The following is a 26,925-nucleotide window of genomic DNA, read 5'->3' as shown; positions in this document are numbered from 1 at the left end:
CTCAAGGGTTAGAAAAAAGCACAATTTAACATAGTTTTATTTCATAGTAGGTACTCAATACTTTAAGGAAAAAAAGAAAAATCAGCTGTGAAAGATTCCTCTAAACTATCATTTGTTAAAAAACCCAAAACTCTTGATTAGGAGAAAAAGCACACTATGAATGGACAGTAAATCCCAAAATGTTAGCTTGATAATACAGTAATACTTCAAACAAGCAGTTGCTTAATAATCACAATTATCACTGTGCATGGTGATGCTGTTAAGTGAGAGAGGGCCCCAGATACCTTTGTCACCACAGTACTAGAAAGAGATACTATGCAAACCAAATCTTTCAAATTCATTTATCATATATTAGCAGATAAAGCCAGCTCTTTTTGTAGCTGGAATAGCACACATGGTCCATTTCATAACTCTTCATTTGGACACCACTCCCATCCAGAGTCCTCAATCCTTCACACTGCAGCATTCCCTCCATACCCACATGCCGTTCTTCCCTCCTCCCCTGCTTTCCAATGCTGTCCTTCAAACATTGCAGCATCACTACTGCCTTCTTCTGTCCTCCAGACCTGCAACATCAGCACATTTCCTAGAGAAAGCAGCCCCTAGAAGAGTCAGAAAGAGGCACCTACCTGTAGAAGAATTCTAAAAGTACTTTTGAGCATTTACTGTTCCCACCAGATGGTCTCATTAAGAAGCAATGTAGTTTGCCAACCAATGTTCAACACTGAACAGAAGACAGTAACCAATACTTGAATTTTAGATCAGTCAAAGACTCACACTCTGGTGCTCTCCAACAGAGACATAATACATTTTCATTCAGATGGTACATTTATTAAATTAGAATGAAAAAGTTAATGTACTTTAGAGTGCAAGAAACATATTTGGACACTGGACCTCAATACAGAGAAACAATGTCTTCAGAATAATTACAGCAACACAACATCCTCTGTAGGGTATTACATATCAACCAAACAGGCAATAATGTTTATAAGGGGAGAATAAACCCATTCAGTACCATCAGCAGATGCAAAGAGCAGTAGAGAAGTTGCAAGGATCTAGCTAGACAAAAAATGTTCCTACCTTTAGCAAGCTGAGGCTCTTGGCAGGACTCAAACTATACTGAGAGCACTAACTTTTAGCAGATGCCTGTCTTACACAGCTGGCTTTAGCTCCAAGCTGCTGGAAGCTGCTGAGCAGAGGAGCAGCATCAAACACAGTATTACCCCATTAGCATTTTCTCAAAAGCTACAATCATGACTGACAATTTGTTTGTTTTAAATAGAAAACCAGACTTTCAGTTCCAATACCTTAATTTCACAGACCCTAAAATGAGTAAACACCTCCTGTCTTTATTCATCTCTCTCCAATTCAAACCTAACAACAAACAGTTTAACTGGAAGGATATGTAAGCTGAAAAGCGGAGTAGGCTGATCACTTTGTTCTTTTTAACAAGAGAAAGTAGTACATATTGATGTAAGAGTTTAATCTCTAATGCTTAATTAAATAAAGACAGAAAGATGCACAGAACAATATTTAACTATAGTGTAAGATAATGAAATCCATCTACTGGCCATACTGCTCCTACACATCCTATTTTCAACTCATATTTGTACCCTGTTTTGCATACCATTTGCCTAGGAAAAAAAATACACACTAAAAATGTATCTAAGAACAGGAGTCTCCCTCAGAAGGCCAGAGTCAGTTTATGAAAAAACCTGGCTAGCTTAACTTTTGCACTTACCCCTCCTGGCAGTTAGGACTGAAAGGTGGTTTTGTTCTGCGCTTGAAATGGAGCTGTAATTAGGATGCAGTACAATTTACCAGCCATTAAGTTGAACCATGACCACTTGCTTTTATGAAAAGCTGTATTATGAATCCCACCGTTTTAATATAAAAATTTAAATATGTACATTTTCCCTGAATTGTTCTGTCCCTAGCAATTCATGCTATCTATGTAAAAGTTAAGAGCACAGGACTCTTCCTGGAGGTATCTAAGCATTAAATCCCTACCAACATTCATCCTTTTGGGTCATGATGTCACAAAACACTCTGCTTTTATAAAGACCAAATGCCTCTACACCTAATCAATCACAAAAATTACAATGATTGCAGGGAAGGGGCAAGACTAGTTTCTTGAAGAATACCCATTTAACTTCAGAAAACAAAAGTGTGGCAATTCTACAAGTACAGCACACAAAACTATAGCCTTGAATTTCATTATTCAAAATCCAGTTGGAGGATGTTCAAAGACACTTATGCTTTCAATGGGAAATTTAAGATGTTAAGGGATTCATAACAAAACTTAAAACTGTACATTATGAAAAGACAGCTTTAAAAGGTCAGAAATTGGGATGATTTTTGGTGCTGTATTTTAAAAGTTTCAGTATTACTTTTAATGATTAAAAAAAATAAATATTCATGCTCTACTGCCAGTGCTACCTAAAGGCTACTTGAATGTAGGTTGCGGGAGGATAAAATCAGCTTTCCATCAGATAATAAAGAAAATATTTTAAGCATAGGACATAAAATAAAGTGTGGGGAAGAAGAGAATATGGGTCATCATTTCATGTTCAAACCTGGCTTTAATGTTCTCATGAATCACTCAAGAGCCTAGATTTCAAGTGTACATTCATTTCAACTCTTGAAAATATACAGGTCTACGGCTATTGTAGAAAATATTTGAAATCAAACATTATAGAGACAAAACAGCAACATTGCACATCAATGGAAAAATAAATTGGTGCAGACTATTTAAAGTGCATTACTTTACAAAAACAGACACCACAGAAATTCATCCGACAGGTGTAACTGGAGCATAACTGTATGATTCTGCAGCTCCAAAATCAACTCTTACTTGAAAAAATTACACTAACAATAAATACAAACACCTCCTCTGAGGATCAGACTGTAACTCAGATATGTTAAATTGTCTCTCACATAGAATTTTATTTCCATCTGCATCAAATAATAATAAACTGACTACAGCAGCTGTAGTCTAACAAGTCACTGAGCAATTCATAATGCCATTCTAAGACCCTGAAGCTACTTTTCATGTTTATTTCTTATTACAGGAAAAATACAATCATTTTCCCACTAATGTAAAGCAATAACTTTGCTGAAACATAGGTATAAAGAAAGAAGCTTTATAACCAGATCATAGATATCTGCTTTTTTAATGTAAGACAACATCTTAAATAATTCTTTACGGCTTCAATAATTTTCCATGTATAAGTATCTTTACTTCTGCACTTAACTTTTGAAATAGCCATGGGAATGCAGAAGTAATAGTTAGAGTGCAATTAACTGTAGGAGTACATTAGGGCTTAGTCCTGTTCTCTGCTACAGCAATACATACTGCATGAGTTAAAAGTTACCTCCTAAGATTTTACAGATACATAACAATACTATGTGGGAGGACAAAGCCCCAGATGCACACCAGATAATATATTGCTTTGGTGCCCAATGACTAGATTGAATAGAAGATGCCCATTAAAAATACCAACAGTACAACCTAAGAAATTTAGCTTATTAAATTAAAAGTCTTCCATCTAAAAGGTGTGAATATATCACAGTAATAACTAAACACCACAGGATAAGAAAGGGTCTCTCCTTTAATTTCTGGCAAAAATAGGCTGCTTGCAGAAACCTAAAATACTTTTAACAAATCACTTGTATTTAAACAGCAAACCTTCCATGGAAAGTTTTTTCCCCCAATCTAACAAACACTAGTAAATCTTGTACTGCATAGAGTTACTTTGTAAGAGCAAGTTTATGAAAAGGGGGAGAGAAAGAAACAAAGCAGCATTATTCCCAATCCCATCAGAATATAGCCACACAGGGCACAGCTGATAGTAAAGATGCTTCACTGCTCTATGGTAGGACATAAGCTAAACAGAGTATGTACAGACTGAGAAAGAAGAGAAGAAGATCCAACTGTCCAAGGAGAAAAGGGGTACAATCTGTCACACACGATGCACTAACAGAAAGCTGTTGGGAAATTCTTCCTCTAGCTAAATCCCTGGCTTGGCAAGTAAAAATAAGTGGCATCGAGGACAGGGACTTTACAGGAAGTGGACATCTACGATTCTTCAGCCATCTGAAGTAAGGAGTTGATAGCTGCATCCTTGTTCCCCCTCTGAGCTTCTAGCACTGAGCGGATTACTTCCCTGTCCATGTTGGGAAACATGTCCTGGATAGATTTCAGGTCCTCTTCATTACACAGGTGCTGAGGGTTGACTGCAGGAGGCGGTATTGCCACCGGGACCATGCCTGGATTACAGACTGCAGGCATCCCTACAGTTAAAAACAGAAGAAAGAAAGCCACAAAACATACATGAGTAGGGAAAAAAAAAAATTAACAAACCCACAACAAAAAACCCCAGTGATTTTGAAGACAAAAGCAGCTCATGACTTGTCCCAACCCACCAACTTCAGCATTTATTTATTTTAACATGCACTCCAGAGGAGGAAGAAGACTGCAGAGATTATACCTACACTGTTGCAACTGGAAAATATTCTTCTGGAACAGGTTTTCACCCCAAGGTTATATTCCAGAAGTTATAAGCTACAGTATGACAACAGGTACTGTTCAAAATTAGGTACAATGTGCATTAAACAAGTTCACACGTAATTCACTAGCCAAACACTAAGCTCATCACAGAAAGGTGTGGTTAGTTTTCCCCACCTCATATTTTAGTTCCCAGTGTATTTATGTTGTGATGAAAAAATGGTTTTACATTAGCAATATACACGGCTGATATTCAGAAAGACAATGAATGCATTTTCCACCATATTCAAAGGAAAGCAAAGTACTTTGGTCCAGTAGAAGACTAGACCACATAAATAAGCAATTTTTAGCAGATGTTTTTCCTGGCTAAAGTTCCATCCAGCCTTCAAAGTCACTACATGGCAAAAGAGCAACACCTCTAGGGGCATACACTGCTTTGTTCATCTCTCTTCCAAAATTCATCTGACCTGTCATTTTTTGCTAACTTCTTGTACATCCATGTAAAACAAAGCACTGCCAGTTTACAGAGTTTTAGAAAAAGAGTATTCCTATTACTAGACAAAATCCCTTTTTCATCACATAAGAACTTCTATCACTAAGTACAAAACCATTGGTGAAAACACTACCTTTTGTTTTGTATAAAACTGAAAACACATAATAGTACATATCTATATTTTTTTGTTATCACTCCTGAAAATTGTGTATTTCACTTCTTCTCTATGTAGTTTCATATCCTCGATTATCTTAGTCCCACTCCTTTATGTGTTAGCTTCTGCAGTTCTCCTGTAGAATTTCTAAGGTAGGGCAAGGAGAAGTACCTGCAGCTAGACAGAACCAAGTTCTAGTATAGGTTCTCTATTTGCTTTCAAGCATTTTATGCACTGTTTCAAAGACTATTCACCTGATATTTTTATAGAATAGCCTACAATAATTCAAAGACCTTCCTGTACAGTAATGATGAAATTGAGAAATTGTCACCAAATAAGTATTAGTTAAGATTATCCCTTGCACATACTTTAACCCCAGATTTAATAAATAATTTTATTTCCCTTTTATTACAATGAGATCCTTCTGCAACATGTGGCAGTCAGAGAGGTTTAGAAAACTACCAAGGGCTCTTGACTCGACAAATTGTCTTAGTCCCCTCACTTTTTTAAGAAATCTGATGCACCTCACCAAAGGAGGTGCATCAGATTCAACTCCTTTCATTAGATGAATAATCACCTATATTTATTTGTTCATCAGCTTTTTAAAATAGATATTAAAACACAAGATTACCTTTATTGTATCAGAATATCATATGATGGAAAGATGGAAAGAATGCTTAGGAAATAGCATTTTACAAATGCAGCTGAGAAGGTGATATACACAGACCACATTGTTCTTTCTTATGTACTCAAATACCTATGAATTTTAACATACAGGCTTTTCCTACACAACCATGTCACGTCCTCCTAAAGTTTACATAGTTACATGTTTGCTTTAATGCAGTTCATTCTAGTCTTCCTGGGTTTTAATCATTCTATACAACAGAGAATATGGCTACTTCAAAAATGTTTTTAATTGAAACTTCACTTTGCTATCCTCCAGTCCTCAGAAAGCAAAACTTCCTGAGACTGTTATGGTCTCACATTCCTACTAGGTTTTCATGAACTACCTTACATACTTTTATCTTTATTATTATTTAATTACATACATGATTCTAAGTTTTCTGCTTCTTTAAAAGAAATGATTTCTGCTTCTTTTACACATTTGATCTTCAAAAGCCTCACACAACCTCATAACCAGTTTAGATTTAACATATAATTTAACACTTTCACATATGCATATATGGGAGATCTACCAATTTTCTGTCAGAAACATACTTTACTGCTTTACATCACACTTCTTAATATTCTCTGAGTGTTGGTTTGGGGTTTTTCTAATTTGGCACACAATTTCTTTGAACAATCAATTCTTTTACACAGTTTTTAGTTCATCTGTTTGCCTTCTACATATGACATTAATTACTTCTCTGTAAGTTAAACAAAGGATGAACTATTTGCATCATCACCACTATACATCTTCAAAATAAGATCTCTTTGAGAACCAGCTTTCATATATTACCCAGGAGTACATCAGAAGCTGCTTCTCTTCTACTGAATTCCGACTAACTGCTCCAAAATTGTGACAACAAAGCATATGTATAACCAAGATAATTTTCAAGAGTGCCTCTTTGCACCCTCATCTCTCAACATAATGACTGAAGTACCTATGTGATTGAAAATATTGAATTATATTATACTACTTTTACTCAGACCTAACATTTAAAAAGAGCAAAGAGCAGTTTCAATACTTACCTTATCTCTTCAAGATTTTCCCCAGTCTAACTATTTAGTCAGAAATGTCTATGCTCACTTTAATGTGTAAAAATGTTTTAGCATCCCAGTGACTTGTTTCTTCTGTCAGCATAAAAATGCTATATTATGACTCATATTCAAGGTTGGATGAGCTAAATATCAACTCTGGCTGACCAGGTACTCTAAATGAATAGTTTCACTGCAAGCACTGCACCCAGGATTTCACCTGATATACTCTTTTCTATTTCTTTCCTCAACCTGCACTCCTGTTCTATCTGAAGGGATTCATTACTGATTTGTAATCACCACCCTATTTATCTGTTCTCCAATTTTGATTTTAAAATTCCCCTTTTAATCATCTTAAGTTTTATTAGAAAAAAAAATAGGAACGTAGAAGCTTTAAGTCTAACACACAGGCTGTATTTACTCAAAAAGGTTCATACTGAGTCAGTCTCATAGATTTGTTACCTGCACACTGGAACCATATTTCTGCCCAGCCATCTGCATCACACCTCTACCATAGGTATCTGTTCCCTTTTCTGCACCACCCTAAACCTGGCTCCACAGCTTTTCATGGCCTTTGGACCATAGTCCCAGGAATTCTGTCTGGCACTATGAGTTTGAACACACAGCCCATCAGACACCCTGGAGGCAAACCACTGTGCAGTCCTCACCAGCACTGCAAATACATTTCACCCAATTACCCAGCAGCATTTTGCAGTGCCTCTTCTAGAGCTTCAACAAACCTCAACTCATTCCTCACACTGCCTACAAACGTTGTAGACATTTAAAAGGGGCGTAAGATGTGTGGCCTCAAAAATATAAAGTCGCAAAGCACCTGAAAGAATTGAGCAATAGAAGTTATGTTTTACTTCTAACATAAAGTTCCCAAGATTTTTTACTAAGTCATCAACACCCTAATATTATCCAACAATCAGCCTGAACAGTGTATGAACTATCAATACAGTTTAAAGCATTAACCCAAATCAAACATGAGGCTCTCTTCTCAAGTACACAGCATCCTACAGCTTACCAATACCGTTTCAGTATCTTATGCCAAAATAAAATCAAGACTAGAACAGAGTTTTCCTTACTGCTTTCATCAAAAATAGGTAATTATCAAGTCAGACATCTGGACAGGCAGTACTCAAAAAGCATTTCCAATATAAATAATAAATTTAAGACACAAGAAATTTCTTGTCTATTGATTCTCACCAAGGATTTTTAAAACCTATTTTCTCAGCTCTTATAATTTTAGCTTATGCTGTCTACAACTAGACTGCATATAAATGGAGTTAGTATCAGAGATTTTTAATAAGTACCTCCATGATAAATGCTTGCTTTTCATGAAACTCAACATTCAAGCTATACAACACCAATTTAAGAGTACTTTGGGTTTTTCTGCACTCAGGCTAAAAGCATCCATAATTTCTGATTTACAAAATAGAAAGACTTAAGCATAAAATTAAAGAACTATGCACTGAAATTTAGCAAATAGACACATATAAGCAGTCATTAGAGAAAGCTGTAATAAGCTTCCAAATTATCAATGTTCAGTAAAAAGCTGCTTTAAGCTAAAAAACTTCATATCACTGACAGGTGAAAACTGGAACTAAATAATGTAAGAATCCACTATCAGTGGAATTGTGAACTCCTGTGTTACTCTCAGATATTAGGTACATGTTATAAATCAGAAGAATGGAGCATTGTTTTCCAATTCAGTGAAATGGCAATGGCAAACATGCTTGCATAAGCAGTGACATTCCAACATGAAACAATAGCAAGTCAGTTGCTCAATGAAAGCAAGCAATGAAAGCATCAAAGCAGAATTAACAGGGTAAACTTTTTCCAACTGCATACAAGGCATTACACACTTGTAATTTTATTTTCTTTTCCAGTTAAGTGCCCTATGTTTAATTTCTTAACTCATTATCATTCTGTCCCATCCATAGACTCTTTCAGACTAAACTCAGGAACCTTCTCAGCATGAATTCTTTCATTTAAATGAAGAAATTGGTAACTCTTTTCTAAAAAACAAAATAGGTCTTAATGATATTTTCTCCAGGAAAAATCTCACTACTATGCATACCATCTCATTTTTTTAAGTGTTGCTTCTTTGGAAACTACTAGAAAAATTAAGTGTATGAAACAACAGAAAAATGCTAAAATTTCACTGCTCTGAATAAACCAAATGTGTTGTGACAACCACAACACTTATATACAGCATCTTTCTGAAATTCAGGGCATCAAGAAATGATATCATATCTTACAAGAAGCCATTCTAAAATTTTCTGGATGTATTTGATTAAAGACCAATGCTTTCATCAGATATAGTGGTGTCACAGCAACTTTGCACAATTCAAAATCAAAAGTGTCACAGTAAAGGAAGTCTGAAATGAAGGAAAATTGATTTCCTGTAATATGATTTAAAATAGATATTAAAACACAAGTCAGATACTTTACATGGATTTAAAACAGAAGTGCATGAAAAATATGCACTGAAATTAATTAATGAAATTAAGACTAAGGCAATTAGCAGGTTGTCTTCTCAGTGTTATTGCAAAACTCAGTTTTTTGTTTTCAAGTTTACCAAAAGTTGTGACATTATCTGCTTCTTCACTAATGTTGCAGTAGCCACACAACTGCAAGAATTGTTTCTCTACTAGAAAACCAATACTATCAGCTAGTATAGCTCACTGACACACAGCAGCTTCAGAAGAATATCATAACATCACATTATATCCATCAACATTGTCATCAGCAATCAGTTTAGCCATTATAGCTCAAAGCTGAGCAAATGCCTTTCCAACAGGTTAGAGAGGCTTTAATAATTTGCAGAAGATGCATTGAATTGTTCTACTGTGACAACCAAGTGGCAATACCTTGTTGTACAGTCTGCTGTAACAAATAAAGCTGTTTAGATGAGTTCATGCAAAGACTCTTGAGTCAATGAGGATGGGAGTGAGAAAAGAGCTTGGAAACTTACCCAGAGCAAAGTACTCAAGCCCTAAAGACAGGTGAAAATGAAGGGACAAGGGGAAAGGAATAAGACATGGGAAAGAAATATTAATCTATTTTTAAAAGGATATTAATTATTTACCTTCCAAAGGTGAAAGTTGGATAAAATGAGGCAGTTGGGTAAAACCTAAGCTACCTAACACTAAAAAACTAAATGCTGCTAGGATACAGTCTCTCAGCTAATTTGCTTCAGGGTCCTAAACAAATTTCCTAAATGTACTGTTTATGCAGAAGTAACAATCAGGGGAAATGCTACTGAAATAAGTAAGCCACCAGGTGTTTGCAGCAAGGATTTTACAGACCACAAAGGACAACATACATCCATGGTTCTCTGAACAAATACCAGTAACATCACGAGCTAACCCGTGATCCTCCATAAGGACACCTAAAGGAACAATGTACATACACACACAACCCTTGCCTCAATAAAAAGTGATATTCCTGACTCTGACAGGACTCAAAAACACACAGGTTTTTAACATATTTTTACAATGGGAGTTTATAAAATAAGTAAAAGCAAGTTTTCTATTTATCCCACGAATATTTAGCTTGCTTATTGAACTAACATTTTTTAGCTCACTGTCTCTGGTACTCTTCACTACAAGATACTGCAAGCACCAGTATATCAAAATAATCTACAGTTTAAATTAAGTAATCTTTAGAAAAAGAAACAGGAAGAGGTGGTAGATAAACTCAACTTCTATAACAACATGGTTCAGAAGTTCAAATTTTTGCATACCCAATGCATAAATACATCACCTGTGGCAGCTATAGCTTCTAAGCAACAGCTTGTGCTGTTGTCAGAAGTTTTCAATTTAAAAATTTTTGCAATTAATTACCATGGTGCAAGAATATACCATGGCCACTTCTTGTTCTTAACACAGCTCCATCTACCACCAGATGTGAGGAAGTGAGCATTACTTGTGGTCATCTGCTTACCACAGTGACTACCTGCTCGTTTCTACTGTTTACCTCAGCTTGTATGACAGAGTGTGAGAGTAATTAACTGCTTCAGCATTAATTAGAAGGCTAGTTGATTAGAAAGTTAGTTTTGAACAGAAGTTTTCTGTTACAGAAAACCAGCTTGGCCTTCATGACACACCTAAATTTGACTTAATCATCTCTCTTTGGAGCACAGTTATTTTGGACAGTTAACAAGTAACTGTTAAAACTGTCTGGATAAGCATTTTAGTCCACCCACTCCATTTCCATCATAGATAAGGCTTTGATTCTGACAGTCTTCTACAGTAGAATCCCCTTCATTTCAAATATAATAAACTATTCAATGATGCTCTTCCACTCTTCAGAAGGAAAAGCAGAACTAGTTTACTGACTACGTTAATTTAGCTGCTCAGGTAAAAAATCTGAACTACAAATATGCAAAGCAGGAGCATACTGATGTCCATTACCCTTCCTGAAGCAGTCTCAAAAGGAAAAGAACAAACAGTTTATAGTGTTACAAAGGAAATGTGCAAACAGAGTGGGCCCAGAAGACACAAACAGTTCAGTTGTGCAAGGAAGGCCAGCATCTTCCATGCACTTTTCTGAAAGAGTTTATGGAATTCAAAAGGAGCATCTAGTTCAATATACAGAAAGTATTTCAAAAAACTCCAAGATGTCTTCTAAGATGCACTAATGTTTCCTTATATTAATGTGAAATTACTTTTATTAAGCCATTAAATGTATGAAACAGCAAAAATATTCTGCAGCCAAGTCACTTTCCAGCTCCAAACCTAAACACCCATCCAATTATTATGAGTGGGTCATTGATTAGTGATTAAGTCAAAGCTTTAGAACTCACAGCACTTTGGGAAATTTTGATGATGTCCACAGAAATTCTAGAACAGCAAACACAAAGCACAGTAATATTTAAAGAGAGCAAAAAATATCAAATGTAGGTCAGAGGTGGCTTGTAAAAAGTCTGGCATTTATGAAGTCAAGGAAGTACACTCAAGCTTTCCCAGAACAAAAGAAGAGTTCAAATCCAGGGGTGGAACTTGGCAATGCTTTAAAAATACAAGTCACAGATGCAGGAAAAATTTTGAACACAGAATAGTATTATAGCAGAACTAGAACAAAAATGCTGGATCTTGGTAGAAGGGCAATGCTCCACATAGAGACTCCAAATTCTTAGCAGCTAAAAGGTAAGACTTACTATCATTCGCAAATTATTAGTTATTTCTTCACTTGTCTAAATAGAAAATATTCTCAAAACTTACAGAAGACCTTCAAACTTCCTATCCAAGTACTGGATGTTCAAATCATGATGTTCTGTAAATTATTTCACAGAACATCATGATTTGAACATCCAGTACTTGAATAGGAAGTTTGAAGGTCTTCTGTAAGTTTTATCTGTTCAGTTCTATGTCTAATTTCAATTATACAGGAAACTATTCTCTGCTTCATATCTTCTGTATATACTCTGGCACAGAAATTTTGTAATATGAATATTCTCATTTTGATCTATTCAAGAAATTTGTTAGCACTTTCTATCAGATCTTTAAACAAGATGACTGTGTTTGAAGTTCACTACAGAAGGTCTGGTTTACCACAACAGAATCACGCTTTGGAAAGTGCACTCCAGTTCAAAGCACTTCACTGGCAAGACTTAAAATCTGACGATTAAGCTACAGAGATAAAAAAAAGACCTAAAAGGAACCAAACTGCAAGTTTTCATCAGGGAATAAAGCATGCAGCCCAACTTTTCCCTATTTTGCTCTAACTTAACTCTGTAAAAATTAAACAGGAGGTACGATTCCTGACTTACCTACCCAGTCTTCTGCTGATGAGGTTTGTTTTTACAGTGAATGGAATTTTAAATTCAATCATCTCCTAGTCATTTTAAATTCAATCATCTCCTAGTCTTACAGAAGAAAAATACAATATATGTATCTGTTGTGTCATTCCTTAGCACTTTAATTATGTCCCACAGACAGTATCATAAGTTGAAGTTAAATATATGTGAATTTATCTCTTACTTTCCCTGAAAAGTACACATACTACTGAATAGATAGTCATACAATAAACTGGGAGTTTTAAGAGCTGTAAGTGAGCAGGACAAATTCAAACTTATTTACACACTTTAAGCTTTTCATCTTTGACAGAAAAATTACAAAACATAAGTTAACACATCTTTCTCTACAAGTCCAAAACTGTCTTTGAATCAACCAAAAGGACTGACAATACCTGCTGTAGTTATGTAAATACATAAAAAGGAGCTATCTCAGAGCTCCTTAACATTTTTCATTCACTGAGCTGTGAATACTCCACATGCTGTATAGTGAGTTCCCTTCCAACAAAGCATCTTCAAAGACCACAGAAAAATTAATCCCGTTGTGGGCTACAGAAGCTCCAGCTCTGACAGCAAAATTCACTTGAGGCACTTTCTGAAGTGCAAACATCTTCAGACATGGCTTGCCACCATTTAAGTAAGCACAACTTGAAGTGCAGTCTGCTAGACAGCTATTCAGAGACCAGATTGAAGTATAAAATAAATACTCAAAAAGACAAGCCTTCACAACTTGACAGACATTTAATCCATTTAATCAAACTCATGCAGCTCTATTAGACAGGGTACAAGACTGAAAGCAGACCTGTACTTAATTTGTTCCCTCTTCTCATAAATATACATAATGGGAAAAGTGGTTAAGGGAAAATCATTTATAGCTTCCTTTACATTCTGAAAAAACAGGAGTAATTTGGTATTTATTTCTGCAACGCCCTTCATCTGGAAGGTTCATAGTCTTCAAGTAAAGAAAACATACCTGCTATAGGCACATATCCAACTCCTTGCTGATATACAGTGGGCATCAGGACCACTGGCTGGGGCTGCATCATCATGGCAGCTGGCAAAGACTTGACAGAAAAGGCACAGATTAGAACAACTCCAGAAAGAGCCAAAAAAAGCCAGCAACCAGAAGTGTTTGCAAATAAGTCATCACATTGCAAATCCATGTTGAACAGTACAATATGACTATGCTGAGTGCTAATCTATATTAAGCAAATCTCTGGCAAACTAAGTGAACTACCATCTTTCAAATGGCAATTAATTTGCCCGTGAATCAATAAACACACATCATGTCAAACTTGCCTTTTGCAAGAGTGATGAAATGTTGTTATCAAAATGCATTATTTTAAAATACAGGTTTAATCAGCTTTCATGCCTTAGTCTTGTGAAATGAATATACAACATATTCATCATAAATATTAGACAAAATCTGATTTTTATTCTTATTTTTTATTTTTAAAAGCAGTACACTGCTCCTTGAAGCAAATTTTAGTTTAAATCAATTATTTTGAGGTAAACCAGTGCATTAAACAAAATATCAAATTAACTCCATTCCCTTTTACTACCACAATAACTTCAGTTATATTTCAGTTCAGTTTGATCCTTGACAATATTGAATATTATGAAAAGTCCATTCACAGGGAGACAGTTTTTAGGGTTGATTATAAACTCTTTTCTCCCCAGAGTAATGAAACAACTGTTCAGATCTGGGGCAGAAGGTGAATTTCAAACAGCCAGGAATATCTGTTCCCAGCTGTGCACTGAACAGCAGCTTGGCACTTCTGATGACATACAAGTGCAGTAGGAAGCATTCAGGGCTGCACGTGCTACACATTTTATCCAACAGGTACTTGAAACAAAGGTGACAGGTGAGAACATTCCAGAAGCTGCTAAAGAAACCAGAGGAGGTCTGCAGTTCATGACCAGTAGCACCAAATGAACAAGAAAGGAAGTGAAAACAATGTCATCTCAAAGAGCATTCAAACTACCCAAGAAACATCTAAGACAGAGAAGAGTTTCCATTTTTCTGCTTTTAAACTGACATGAATTTTTAAAGATTTTGGGGGGAAAGTTATTGTTAGATTCCACAAAGTTTAAAAAAAAATGTTATTATTAAGTTAGAAATGACAACGTACCATTTAGCTGAGGATTTCTTTTTTATACATATAGTAGCACAGTTCTAAGGAAACTTTCCTGTCTGACCATCTGTGAGCCACTATGGCACCCACTTCAGTCTGTAACTGCTGAGACCAAGGCCTCTTTGCAGTGGGTGCCTCCAGTGACCTCAGGGGTGCCCCTCTTGGCTCCCTGCACACCCCACACTCACAGTCAGACAGGTTTCCTTACCAGCCCAGCCCTGGGTTTCCCACAGCAGAGTCCCAGATGTCTGGATCCTTAAAGCAATTCCATCATGGTGCAGTGACACAGAAACAGCTCAAGCTGGTGCCTCCAGGGTGGGACCCCCAACAAAGGAAGCCCTGGGTTTTACACCCTCACAGTCTGTGCACCCAGACAGTCTGGGCTCTTCCTGCTGACTCACCAGCTCCTGCTGTGTCCCAGTGTCCAGTCCCCTGGCCGGTGCCACAGGTCCCTGTGCCCTTTGTGGTGCAAAGGGTCAGCACCGTGTCATGGTCCCTTTCCTGAGGCTCCCACCATGTCCCTCAGCCAGGGCACAACCTGCAGCTCTCACTGCAGCTGCACACCCAGCTACCTGCTCTCAGTGTACTCCTCAACAACAGCAATAAGCTGAATTTTGGTAATTGCAAAACAAGATAAATAGCCATTTGCCACCTTACCATGAAGTATTTTTTGTCTTTAGAAGTATTTTTGACTGCTATTCCCAGAGTTAGGTATAATTATTTTAAATGCCAACACACACAAACACCCAGTATGGTACAACAGATCTACTTCAGTCTAAGATATCTCCCTCCCACTACTTAAGAAGCTTCTCTCCCTTCCTACCCCAAACTCGGCTTACCGTGTATGACATAACCAGATTAATCATTCCTTCCTTGTCATCACCTTGCCTTCCACTCAAGCTATACCATTCATCCTCCACATTTCCTTGTTTCAGAGACTCAGGAATTGTAATGTGTGTCCAAGCAATTCGGTCATCCATTGAAAAGGCTCTCTGAAATATAATTTGAAAAATATTACCAAATTAATTGTCCTGAAAGAAACCCCAAACTTAAAATTATCCTTGACTAACACTTCAGTTTTATGCTATTAACTTTGTTCATTTTATTCCCTTTAAAACTACTGAAGTGTCAATAAATATTTTGGCCATCTCCTTTCCAACAAGGATGAAGGACACTTTAAGTGGGATTATAGATTGATTGCAGGTATTTAATAGCAAGAAAGTGAAAACCTGAAGCAGAACTCTAGAAATACAGCATCCTAATATCATCATAGGCTGTGTGACTCTCCTAACATCACATCAGAGGCCATTACATGAACATAAACATCTTCTGTTTACTATGATAGCCTGTGAACTCCAGCAGATAGAAGTACTGATCTGCCCCCTGTTGCAGCAATGAAACAGACACTTGAACCAATCAGCTAAGCCCTCAAAGCAGCATCCAAAATCCTCACTTGTGTAATGATCACACGGCTGCTGCACTGTCATGCTTTACTACATACAACGAGAGAGGCAGCAAAAAAACAGGCAAACCATGACTTAAGCCTTAGCTGTAGCCTCTTAGTTTCTCCTAATAAATCCTAGTGACTACACACAGTCTGTAGTTGACAGTATTATTCTCAGCAATTCCAAGCTTGGGAAAACTACTAAGCTCTTCCTAGGACAGAATAGCACCAAAGAATTTTCAAGTAAAACAGCATTGTACAATAGGCTATTTTTAATAGGGACAGTGAAGGACACAAAGCTGCAGGGCATTTTGACAGCCAAAAGGAGCTTAAATAGCACTCAGACATCTTTTGCTTCTCCTCCTTTGCAGGCAAGCCTGCTACTGCCACTTTATCAGCTACCAAAGAAAAGTAACAGTTCTGACATTCTTGGGGAAGAGCAAAGACTTGTGAATTGCTGCTTCTGGAATTCTGAAAAGTTTTTATTATCTTCCAGAGAACATGGCTAAGGAACTGTCTGTGCTAACTCATTCCTTTTTTGCAAGGTTTCAACCAAACCTCAGTCCAAACCGGAGATGGGGAGGGGTAGAAAAAATATATAGCGGTTCTGACCTCATCAAATATCTCTAGATAAAAGGAGTCCACGCCCGGGGGAACAGTGCATTGAATAACTTTGTTCCAGCGGGGGTTCTTGGCTCCATTATGTGCTGTTGGAGTTTCATACACAGCGTATCCCAGCCGTATTCGGCAATACGGATCCATGCGCGTCATCCCGTAATTCTTTGCCAGTTTGGCCTGAAAAGAAAAGAAACCCGGGAAGTGTATAATACTGACATTAACTTGAGAAGTTAATTACTATTAGCTCACCAAACACTGAACAAAGGACTAGATTAATTTCTGTGACAGAGAGAAAAGAGTTTAAAAAATAAAGAAAAACAGCATTCAGATTTAAACATAAACCAGTAACACCATTAAGTGTCTGGGAGACCTTGAAAAGGGAACATCTTTTTAGCCTGTTTATTGCAGAAAATACACATCTTCACTGTAGCTAAAATAAATTACTTCATACCAAACCACAAAATACATGATTACAGGGACATTGTAACAAGTTCAATTTTTCCCTGGCTATCTCATCTCCAACATACAATCACAAGTGTAATGCTGTAGGTAGCCTGTCCTCTTTTACTTCAGTTCTTTTAAAGGATCAATTACAGAAATCCAGTACCTTCAAGAATATCACACAATCCAAAAGCACAACCTGCAAAAGCAGTTCAATTGAGGCAAACTAGTCATAGTAGATCATACATTTCAAAGTGATTACACACTTATCTCAGCATGTAAATTTAATAGTAGTTAGTCCAGTGGACAATTTAAGGCCTAACATCACTATAAAAACAGATGCTGTATAGAATCAGAACAGATCCAACATTCTTTTGTTGTAACATCAGAAGACTAGAACAAAACAAGTTGATGACAGTCCTGAACACAACACTGAGTACTGCTGCACAGCTGTGCTCAAGCAGAAGTTAGGCTTTTTGCACATGCTGTTTCTCTGACCTATACTATGCAGCCCAGGTTCTTTTTATAGTAAGACAAGTGACAAAACATGGTGCCCCAGGGCATCTCTCACCTAGAAGATGTTTACAGAACTCACAACAGTTGAGGCTGTGCACTGTATAACATTTATCACAAAGGCTGCACTTCAGGCTTGGAAAGCTCTTTTCTCCTTCAGGGAACATGCTGGTTCATCAATTCATACATTAGAGCTGGCAAGAAAGGTCTCAAACTGTTTATTGTAAATGTGGACTTAAAAATAAAAGAAGAAAGCTGGGATCCAAACAAATCACCATCCATACTCTCGATTTGTGGGATTAGACAGCTTATCAAATCTTCATCAAAAAAAAGGTGATAATCAGCTGTGCTTAGACAAACTCACCACCACCCCTAAATATCTGCAAGGAAAAAAACGCAGCAAATTACCCCCCCAGAAACTTCTTCCGATCTTCCATCACTTTATTACTAACAGAATTAAGGCATGTTGTTTGATATATTTTATCAACACATTTAAATACAGTACACTTCAACCAGATTTTCATTTTCTACAGATTAACTATATCACAGCAAGTCTCGTAACCAGAATGTGATATGTCTCAATTTGCAGCCAAGATTCCATAGCATTCCTGCATAAATTCCTAGACAAATAGAGAAGAGTATTTCTTGTCTGTTGTACGGCCATCCAGAAGGATCTTGACAGGCTAAGAGAAGTGTGCAGACAGGAATCTCAAAGTTCAACAAAGGAAAAACAATATATGTGACAATAAGACTTTGGACCAACTAGCTGGAGAACAGTTTTGAGGAGAAGAATGTGGAACAATACATAAGGGAACTGCAATTCCCTATAATATCCTCAAAATTACTAATGTCTTCCAATATTAAGTGCAGGAACTACAGAAAGCCTCTGAATAGAAGTTTTCAAAGAAACCTGTTCACTGCAAAAATCCTCATGAGTTCATTTGATTATGTGCTATAATAGCAAGGTTTACAGGAAATTGCTGCATCAGGCAGCAATGAAACATGAAACTGGACAAAATGCTGATGCACAGAAAAATGAAGCTACAAAACCTTTAAGAATTACTACCCATTTACATGTAACTTAGTAACTCAAATTCCTACACAAAATCTTTTTGCGTCCACCAATTTTAAAAATTGCATTAATTATTTAAAATTACTTAATTACACAAAGATGACATAATTTTTACCTGTACTACAGTAATACTGAGTCTTCCTACTGTACCCATTGCTCCTCCATACTGCAGCTGCTGAGCTGCCTGGGCATCCAGCTGGATTTGCTGTTGCTGCTGGGTTGGGGTAATGCGAAGAAAATCTTGAGGAAGCTCACCAACAAATACCTTAAAAAAAGAAAAAAAAAAGAAGACTTTAAACGTTTATAATAGGAAAGAGATGAAGAGATGAATATAAGTCAAAGTGTAACAAATTAAGGAGAATTTAGTCTTGTTTTGACAGCATGAACAAAGAACTAATTAAATGACAAAACTGCCAACTCATATAGCAAATGTTCTCCTTTTCAGAAACAGTAATTTCCAACATAAGCCTCTGAGAAAAAATGTAGGACAGAGAGCCAAAGCTGCTCTGCAACTAAACATTTAAGTAGTCCATACAAAAGTCAGAACCACTAAGTTTTACAACATATTCATATATGATATCTGATGGCATCCAGTTCTTTCAATTATTCATCACCCACGTTGTGTCCAATTGTTCCTGTTCCAAGACACAGCACAGTGCTTTCATCTGAAAGGTCACTTCCACAGTCACCTTCAAGACAGACTGTAAAACAGGATTTCCTATGGACCAAATCCTGCAACACAATAAAGATGTCCTAACACTTTTCCAGTGTTAAAACACAGCCAGCCTGCAACTAACCTTGGTGACAAAATTCCACCACATTCAAAACAGCAATGTGGGAATTAAAAATCTAGTCTATCATGAAAATGAGCCAGGGACAAAAAGTAGTAGTAAGGAACTTTTGTTACATGAGTCAACATGAATCAGCACTCCCCGTAGATTTTCTCTTAGCTTTACAGTATAAAGGGAAAGTTTCTACCCATCACTTGTCAATTCAACAACTCAGGTTGTTTCTAGGTTTTAAACGCGCAGTGAACATTATAAATTCAAATACATGTAGAGATATTTTAATTTTAAAATAACAAATATCTATAATAAAATTTTAAAAGGGAGAAAGTGTCATAGAAAATTTATAATTAAGCTGTATTCATTTCTGCTGCCTGCAGAGTGGATGACATATTTAATACAGAACTGTCTACCTGATGAAGACAAAAGACAACACAATTTCTCATGTTGCAATCCCGAACAAGATTACTCAATCATGTATCTGGCAGATGCATGCCTACAGAACAGAATTTAAGTAGCGAACAGGCCTTGAGGACATAGCTTTTCAAGATCACACAGCATTTGCATGTCAACATTGCATCTTGGAGACAGAAATTGGAGCTCTTGCCAAATCACACGTATGACTATTTTGTATGATTATCTGAGAGCCTCAGGATCCTGGCAACAGTAGGTGACACATGCCAGAAAGGAAGTTTATCTGAAAAGTTCAGGAGGAAGCACTGAATGCCTGCTGCTGGGCTATTGGGAAGTAGAATAAAAAGGGAACCAGTTTTGCTTACAAGCATCTTAAATTTTATAATTAAAAACCTAAGCAGCTGAAGTTTTAAGAAATAGAAAGAAAAAATAGGCTAGAAGTTAATAATAAAATAAAGTTTATTTAAGTTTGGCTGGCAATGAGACATGGTGTTATGACAGCCTTCTCATTGGAATACATATCACCTTAAAATAAAACATAATCTATTTAGGCAAGATCTGAAATGGCCCCAGGATTAGCAAGGAAATGGGATTTACAATACAGCAGGTCCCCCTCCAGTCCTGGTCCTTAGGAAGTTTCCAATCTGGTACTATCAGCACCTCTAGGAATAGACATCATAAACATTTCCCACAGTCAGAAGCGATGGCTGCATCCCTGAAATCCCATTTCCATATTATGCAAGCTCCCTCTGTCAAACTCCCAGAAAAACAGGATAGCCTCTTTTGTCTCCATCTTCACCTGGATATTGGAAAGCTGAAGTCATTCACAACAGAAGTCTAATAATAGCTTTCACTTTTGAAATTTGATTTCATAAAAGTTAACCAATATCTGTTCTAGAATAAAATAAACAAACAAGCCCAAAGGGGAAAAAGTCCATGAAGGAGACTGAAGTTTCTTACAACAGCTAACCTGATTCTAGGTTATTCAGTTACCTCACACAAAGGCACACTCATCCTAGAACTGCAGAGTTGACATACATAGAAACTAAAACCATCTAGTGTTAACTAAGTTAGCAAAAGATCCGAGTGGTAAACCCCTCCAAAAGGGAAGAGTGGGGAAGAGGATATGCACACACTCATATATTCAGTTCTGACTAAGATTTGGTTCACAGATGCTTACTGAAGGAAATACATTACTCAGTATGTTCTTATACTAATTATCAGCTGATACCATATTGATGGAGACAAATCAGTATCATGCAATCTTTTTATCTGTAAAGAAAACAGGCCAATTTACATCTTCCTCAAAGTGTTTAAAAGCAGGCACATAATTGCCACCTCCCAACCTGAATTAAAAATACAAAGTTACGTAACTAGAATTCAACCACAGTTTTTATTTTAAAAGCAAGGAAAACATATATGACAAGTTTGTGTCACTGATCCTACTCCAAAACCACTTTGAAACAAAAGCACTTCCCTCTAATGGCACTTCAGAAAGAATGTGAAATTCAAGCGTGTTCTGTCACTAGCTGCAGAACAAAAAATTAATTCCATTTAGCAACAGGACAGGGATGGGACTACAATTCAGAACACAAATTAAAAATAAGTCTGCCTTATAATCACTTTCTAATAAACCTTACTGACAGCATTGCATCTTAAAAATATGGATTATCTAGAAATAGAATAACATTGCCCCTCCCATCTGCTACAATCTCTTAAGAGGTAGTTTTGTGAATCTTCACAGTAGAATGTCGCAGGTATAAAAACTGCATCTCAACTTCTTCAAACTGAACATGGTGTGATATTCTACAGTTATTTGATGTAACTGAGGATGGGGCTGTCTCAGTCTCACCTTCCTACTTCTTATGCAACATGAAATGGTGCCAGAGAGTTGTAAATTGGGTCAGTGTAAAAGCCTGACCAGAAGAAACAAGGGTTGGAGGGAAAGGCAATGGGAGCTAAGTTGTCAGAACCTTCAACTAACTGATTGTGCAAGTACAGGCACCTGTGTAAGGGAGAGAAAGGGACACAGAGCCAAACACAGTCACAAATGCCCCATGTTACAGAAACATTTCCCCAGACACAATACACTAAGGGAACCATAATTAAGGTTGCCACACTAGCAATTACCAAGGAAGTCTAACATGAAACTTCTTCAAAACATCAAAGCGCTTTAAACACCTAACTATTCAAAAATTTCTGACCATTCTCCTTTAAATGGCTTTACTGTTTTTAAGAAAGAAAAAGCAAATGACAGAATTTTGAGCTATTATTCTATGCTTTGCACACTGAAGAAAAAATTGGTACGAGATAGGAAGCATCCAGATGTCCTGAAAGAGCTGATATTTGTTCAAGGCTGCTGTTTAACATCTTTGAAAGGCCATGGAGATTAGAGAAACTCCTCTGGATCAGGAGAAAGACAAATCTCATACCCAGCATTCCAAAGGGCAAGAAGGATGACCTGAGGAAGCACAAGCAGGTCAGCTTCACCTCAGTCACTCAGAAATTCATGGAGCAAGTGCTTCTGGAAGACATTCCTTGACACATGAAGGGGAAAAACCGAAACATGGATTAGGAAAAAGCCTTGGTAAAGGCTGGCTATAAAAGAATAAAAAGCTGACGAGCCATCTGCCTTTTCCAAAACAAGAATATAGGACTAAGGAAAGAGCAGGATCATTACAACCTGAATGGGTGGACTACTGGATGGATGAAAAGCTGACTGAAGCACTGAGCTCAGAAGCTGAAATTCAGTGGTTAATGACACGGGAGGTTGGTTAAAAGTGAAGCAGTTCAGAGGTCTGTACAGAAAGTAACTTATGCGTCTAATATTTTTCCTCAGCAACAAAACGTGAAGACAAAAGGCATCAGTTTGAGGATGACACTATATTTTGAGAGAAATGACTTGGATACTTGAGGACAGAGAGATGGAAGAATTCACTAGCAGGAATTGCACATAATGCAACAAGGGCAAAGACCTGTACTTTGACCAGAAAAATCTGTGCCACCGGTACAGACTGGAGAACAACTGTCAGGACTGCCTGCACATCTACAGAGGTGGAGAGCAAGCAAAACATGGATGAGCAGAGGACACTTGCAGCAATGAATCCTAAAAGAAAACTGCAGTGGATCAGCAAGAACCCAGCCAGCAAGCCGAGGAAAGGAAACAATTGCTGGACCACACCTGGAACACTGTGACCGTCTGGGGCCCAGCAGAACATGAAAAACAATGAACTTCAGGGGGACCAGCAAAGATCCACCAAGAAGGCCCATGAAAAGGGCTGGAGCACTTGTGAGGCCAGGTTGAGAATTTGTTTAAAATAGAAGAAAGTTAGAATGCACCTTGTAGCAGCTTTCTGATATCTGCAAAGAGGTCATTGAGAAAACAGACCTAGGCTGTCTTCTGAGATGCAACACAAAAAGAAAGGAGATCTCAATTGTTAAACTGAAATGAGGCAGATTTCACATGGAAAAAAGGAGGGGGTAAAAATTACCTGCAAAGTATGGCAGGAACTATGGTATACAAGCATGAGTTAAAAATAAAAGACAGAATGAGTGTCCATATGACATCTGTGTCTATGCCTGGAGAAGTGAAGGTGCCACCAGAGAGACCACAGAGCACCTTCCAGTCCCTGAAGGAGCCTACAAGAAAGCTGGAAAGAGACTTTTTGACAAGGGCCTGCAAAAGTTTTGAAGAGTCTCAAGAAAAAAACTCATCAGAGTCACTAGTTGTCAGAATAGTGACTATTAGGGAAATTAGGAGCAGAAGTCTATGCAGTCCCAGGTTGGTACTTAATCTAATTTGGAAGGACCTGATGTATTTGCCAGAATGATGGATAATCATGGAGAATAACCATGAAGACTAATTTTGGATAGACTGGCTAGATAAGGAATCACAAATATAAAGTTTTGGTGGCTCAGTCTTAATCTAAAGCCTGGTCAAATTGTTTATTAATACTCCTACTTGTAAAAGGTATCACTTAGCAGTCCTTACATATTCAGCTAGAGTTTAGATTTAAAAAACTGTTTTGTTTGTACAAGATTACAAAAGTGAAAATATGCTAATTCCATAACATCCTGAAAAGGGTCAGAGATACCTATATTCTAGCAGAGTATTTGAAGTAACAGACAGGATGAATTCTGTTTCATCTAAAAAACTAAACAGCAATAAGAAATTTTAATTACACACCAAGCAAGCAGCATCACAAACTAGAGAGTGCAGGAATAAGACTGGCAACAGCCCACTTTAGTTTCTTACCCACATGAAACAACCTTGAATATTTTCTTGCTTGTTCAAACAGAAAGACTGAACTGCTCTCTCCAGCAGTAAAGAAAAAAGTGGTTCCCAATCCTTTAGCACCATTTAGTGGCTATTCATTTGTAATGCAGTTGCGCATATAGAAACTAGTAGAATTTTATCTTCTTCTCTGAAAAGAATTAAGAAAGGCTGGAGTGTACCATATCAACACCCCCAGCTGTGAATGCCTGCTTAATATTGCATAATTTATTAATTCATTTGACAACATTCAAATCTCTAAAGTGGGTAAGGAAGAAAAACGTGTACAACGTCAGCAACACATTAAAAAAAAACCCCAAAACTTGAAGCACAGAAAGCCAAAGCTGCATGAGATAAATTACCATATGCCTTTTGTCAGGTTACAGTCAAGTTTAGGAAACAAAAGACTCCCAAGAAATTATACAGGAGTACCTGGGAAATTCTAGAACAAGGCATCTAGAAGAGTAACATTCAAGAAAGACCCGGCAGTTATGATAAATAAAAGAAATAAGGCACGCTAAAGAATGAAATTGACGACCATATCATATTACTGTCATAAGAGAAGTGACAGCAGTGCAGTTTTTCAAGATTAGCAGTAATTCACCTCACTGTTCTTTCTACAAGGCTGCATTAATTTTCTTTTTAAAAGTAACTGTTCCTACATAATAAAATACAGCAGTGCAAAGTTACTGCTTTTTTAAAACTTCTCATTTCACCATAAGCAGTATCATGCTGTCAATGACTACCAGATCCTTTCAGCCAGGAGGAACAGACAGGAACAGCACATCGAAAACTGATGTTGTAACACCTCGTATGTAGAACTTCCCGGTGTGAGGTATGATTATCCCTGGGCAAAACCAGACAGTAACATATTCCCAATAAACTGTCAGCAGCACCTCCCAGAAGGCTGGTATATTTGTTTTACGACGGCTCAGCTCCCGTCCAACACGCCCGCCTACATCCTACACGGGATGCGCCGTTCCAGCTTTCAGGCGGCAGCTCCAGGGAGCTGCGCTCCGCTTCCAAGGGAAAGCCCTTTAGCTCCGGTTCAGTGTAAGCATTCCCCTCCTTGGAAAGGCCTTTGGACAAAGAACGGGCAGGAGAGCCGAATCAAGAACTCCGCGCAGTTAGGAGGGACCTCCCCTCCCCTTTCCCAAAGCCTCTTCGCAGGCGGGGAACCGGGAGACAAGGCAGACCTGCCTCCCCCGCATGCCAGCAGCCCGGAGAAGATGAGAGGGCTTTTCCTCTCCCCCCTCCGGCGCGGACGGAGCTGGGGCAGGGTGAGAGACACGGAGCCTCCCTCGCATAGCGGCGCTGGCAGAGGCTGGGCGGGCCCATCGGGATCTCCAAGCCGGGCCTCGCCCGCCCGGCGCGGCGAGCGGTAACAGGAGATAGCCCTGAGCGGGCCCCGCGGCGGCGCCGCGCCCGCAGCACTCACCGGGCCCCGCTGGGTGGTGACGGTGGTCGCCATGGCGCCTCGCCGGGGCCGCGGCCGAGAGCCTTCCTCCTCCTCCTCCTCCCGCCCCGCCAGGCCGCCGATGCCGCTCGCAGCCCCGACCCCGGTCCCGCCGCCCGTCACTCAGCGCGAGCCCCGCGTCACCTGACGCGCCCGGCTCCGCCTCCGAGGCAGGGCAGCGGCGCCCTCTTGCGCACGCGCCTCCGCACGCACCGGGAGGGGCGGGGAACCGTCCTGCGCGTGCGCTGTCCCGCGCTGCGGCCGCCGCAGCGGAGCGCGGCGCTGCGGGGGCGCCGCGGCCGGAAGGGGGCGCCGCGGCGCTGCGGCGGAGGCGGGGCGGGTGCGGCGCCTCAGGCCGCCATCTTGTGCCAGGGGCGCCGCTCCCGCACGCCCGGGGCGCCCCGTGGGCAGTGCGCGGTGTGCGGGGCCGCGGGGCGCTCCCCGGCCCCCTCTGCCAGCCGTGGGGCCCGTGTGGGACAGGGAACGACTCACTGCCTGGCCTGGCCCCAGCGGCTTCCCAGAGCTTGCTGATCGAGCGCAGCCCTTTCCGGGAGAACAAAAGCAGCTTTAATATTCATCCAAGTGCTGCTTCGGGAGATAAAATCTGATTATTTCAAAGCCAATTTAAATAACATAACTGTTTCCCGTTGTTAGGGCTGTTTCCTGTTGTCAGGATCTGCTGTACAATTTTAGCCCTTAATTAAAATTCTAGCGCGGATTTTGGCATCTGGAAATAGAACAGTGCAATTAGGAACGCTCCAAATATAGCACCAGCTTTTTTTTTTTTCTTCCACTCTCCACTAACATTTTCTTGCAGTGGGAACAGCCTCATCTCATCTTTTTTATTTCATAGAATCAGAATGTTGTGGGGCTGAAATGAGCTTTAAAGATCATCCGGTTCCACCCCTCCTGGCATAGCAGGGACACCTCCCTCTAGACCAGGTTGCTCAGAGCTCCATCCAACCTGACCTTGAACACTGCCAGGGATGGGACACCCACAGCTCTGGGCAACCTGCTCCAGTGCCTCACCATGCCTATGGTAAAGAATTTCTTACTGATATCTAGGGTAAATTTCCACTCTTCCAATTTGTACCCATTACTCCTTGTCCTGTCACTATA

At 38.7% G+C, this 26,925-nt stretch overlaps 1 protein-coding gene across 2 annotated transcripts; it reads right to left on the bottom strand.

Annotated features, from left to right (window-relative positions):
* Positions 1–805: 805 nt before the first annotated feature.
* On the bottom strand, positions 806–25,939 carry TOLLIP (toll interacting protein). Of its 2 annotated transcripts, XM_066551355.1 has the most exons (7): positions 25,789–25,939; positions 18,994–19,143; positions 16,847–17,029; positions 15,630–15,782; positions 13,629–13,719; positions 9,833–9,853; positions 806–4,293 (listed from the first exon to the last, which is right to left on the bottom strand). In XM_066551355.1, exons 1-7 carry the CDS (start codon positions 25,819–25,821, stop codon positions 4,079–4,081), a joined length of 846 nt encoding a protein of 281 aa, XP_066407452.1. In that variant the 5' UTR covers positions 25,822–25,939; the 3' UTR covers positions 806–4,078. The 2 variants fall into 2 exon arrangements, with proteins under 2 accessions (XP_066407452.1, XP_066407453.1); XM_066551356.1 differs by lacking the exon at positions 9,833–9,853 and having other exon boundaries at positions 25,789–25,938.
* Between the last annotated feature and the right edge of the window lie 986 nt (positions 25,940–26,925).

Source organism: Molothrus aeneus, chromosome 6 (assembly GCF_037042795.1).
Source record: "Molothrus aeneus isolate 106 chromosome 6, BPBGC_Maene_1.0, whole genome shotgun sequence".
NCBI lineage: Eukaryota > Metazoa > Chordata > Aves > Passeriformes > Icteridae > Molothrus > Molothrus aeneus.
The sequence above is the reverse complement of the archived record's forward strand: the minus strand, read 5'-3'. Positions and strand labels throughout refer to the sequence as shown.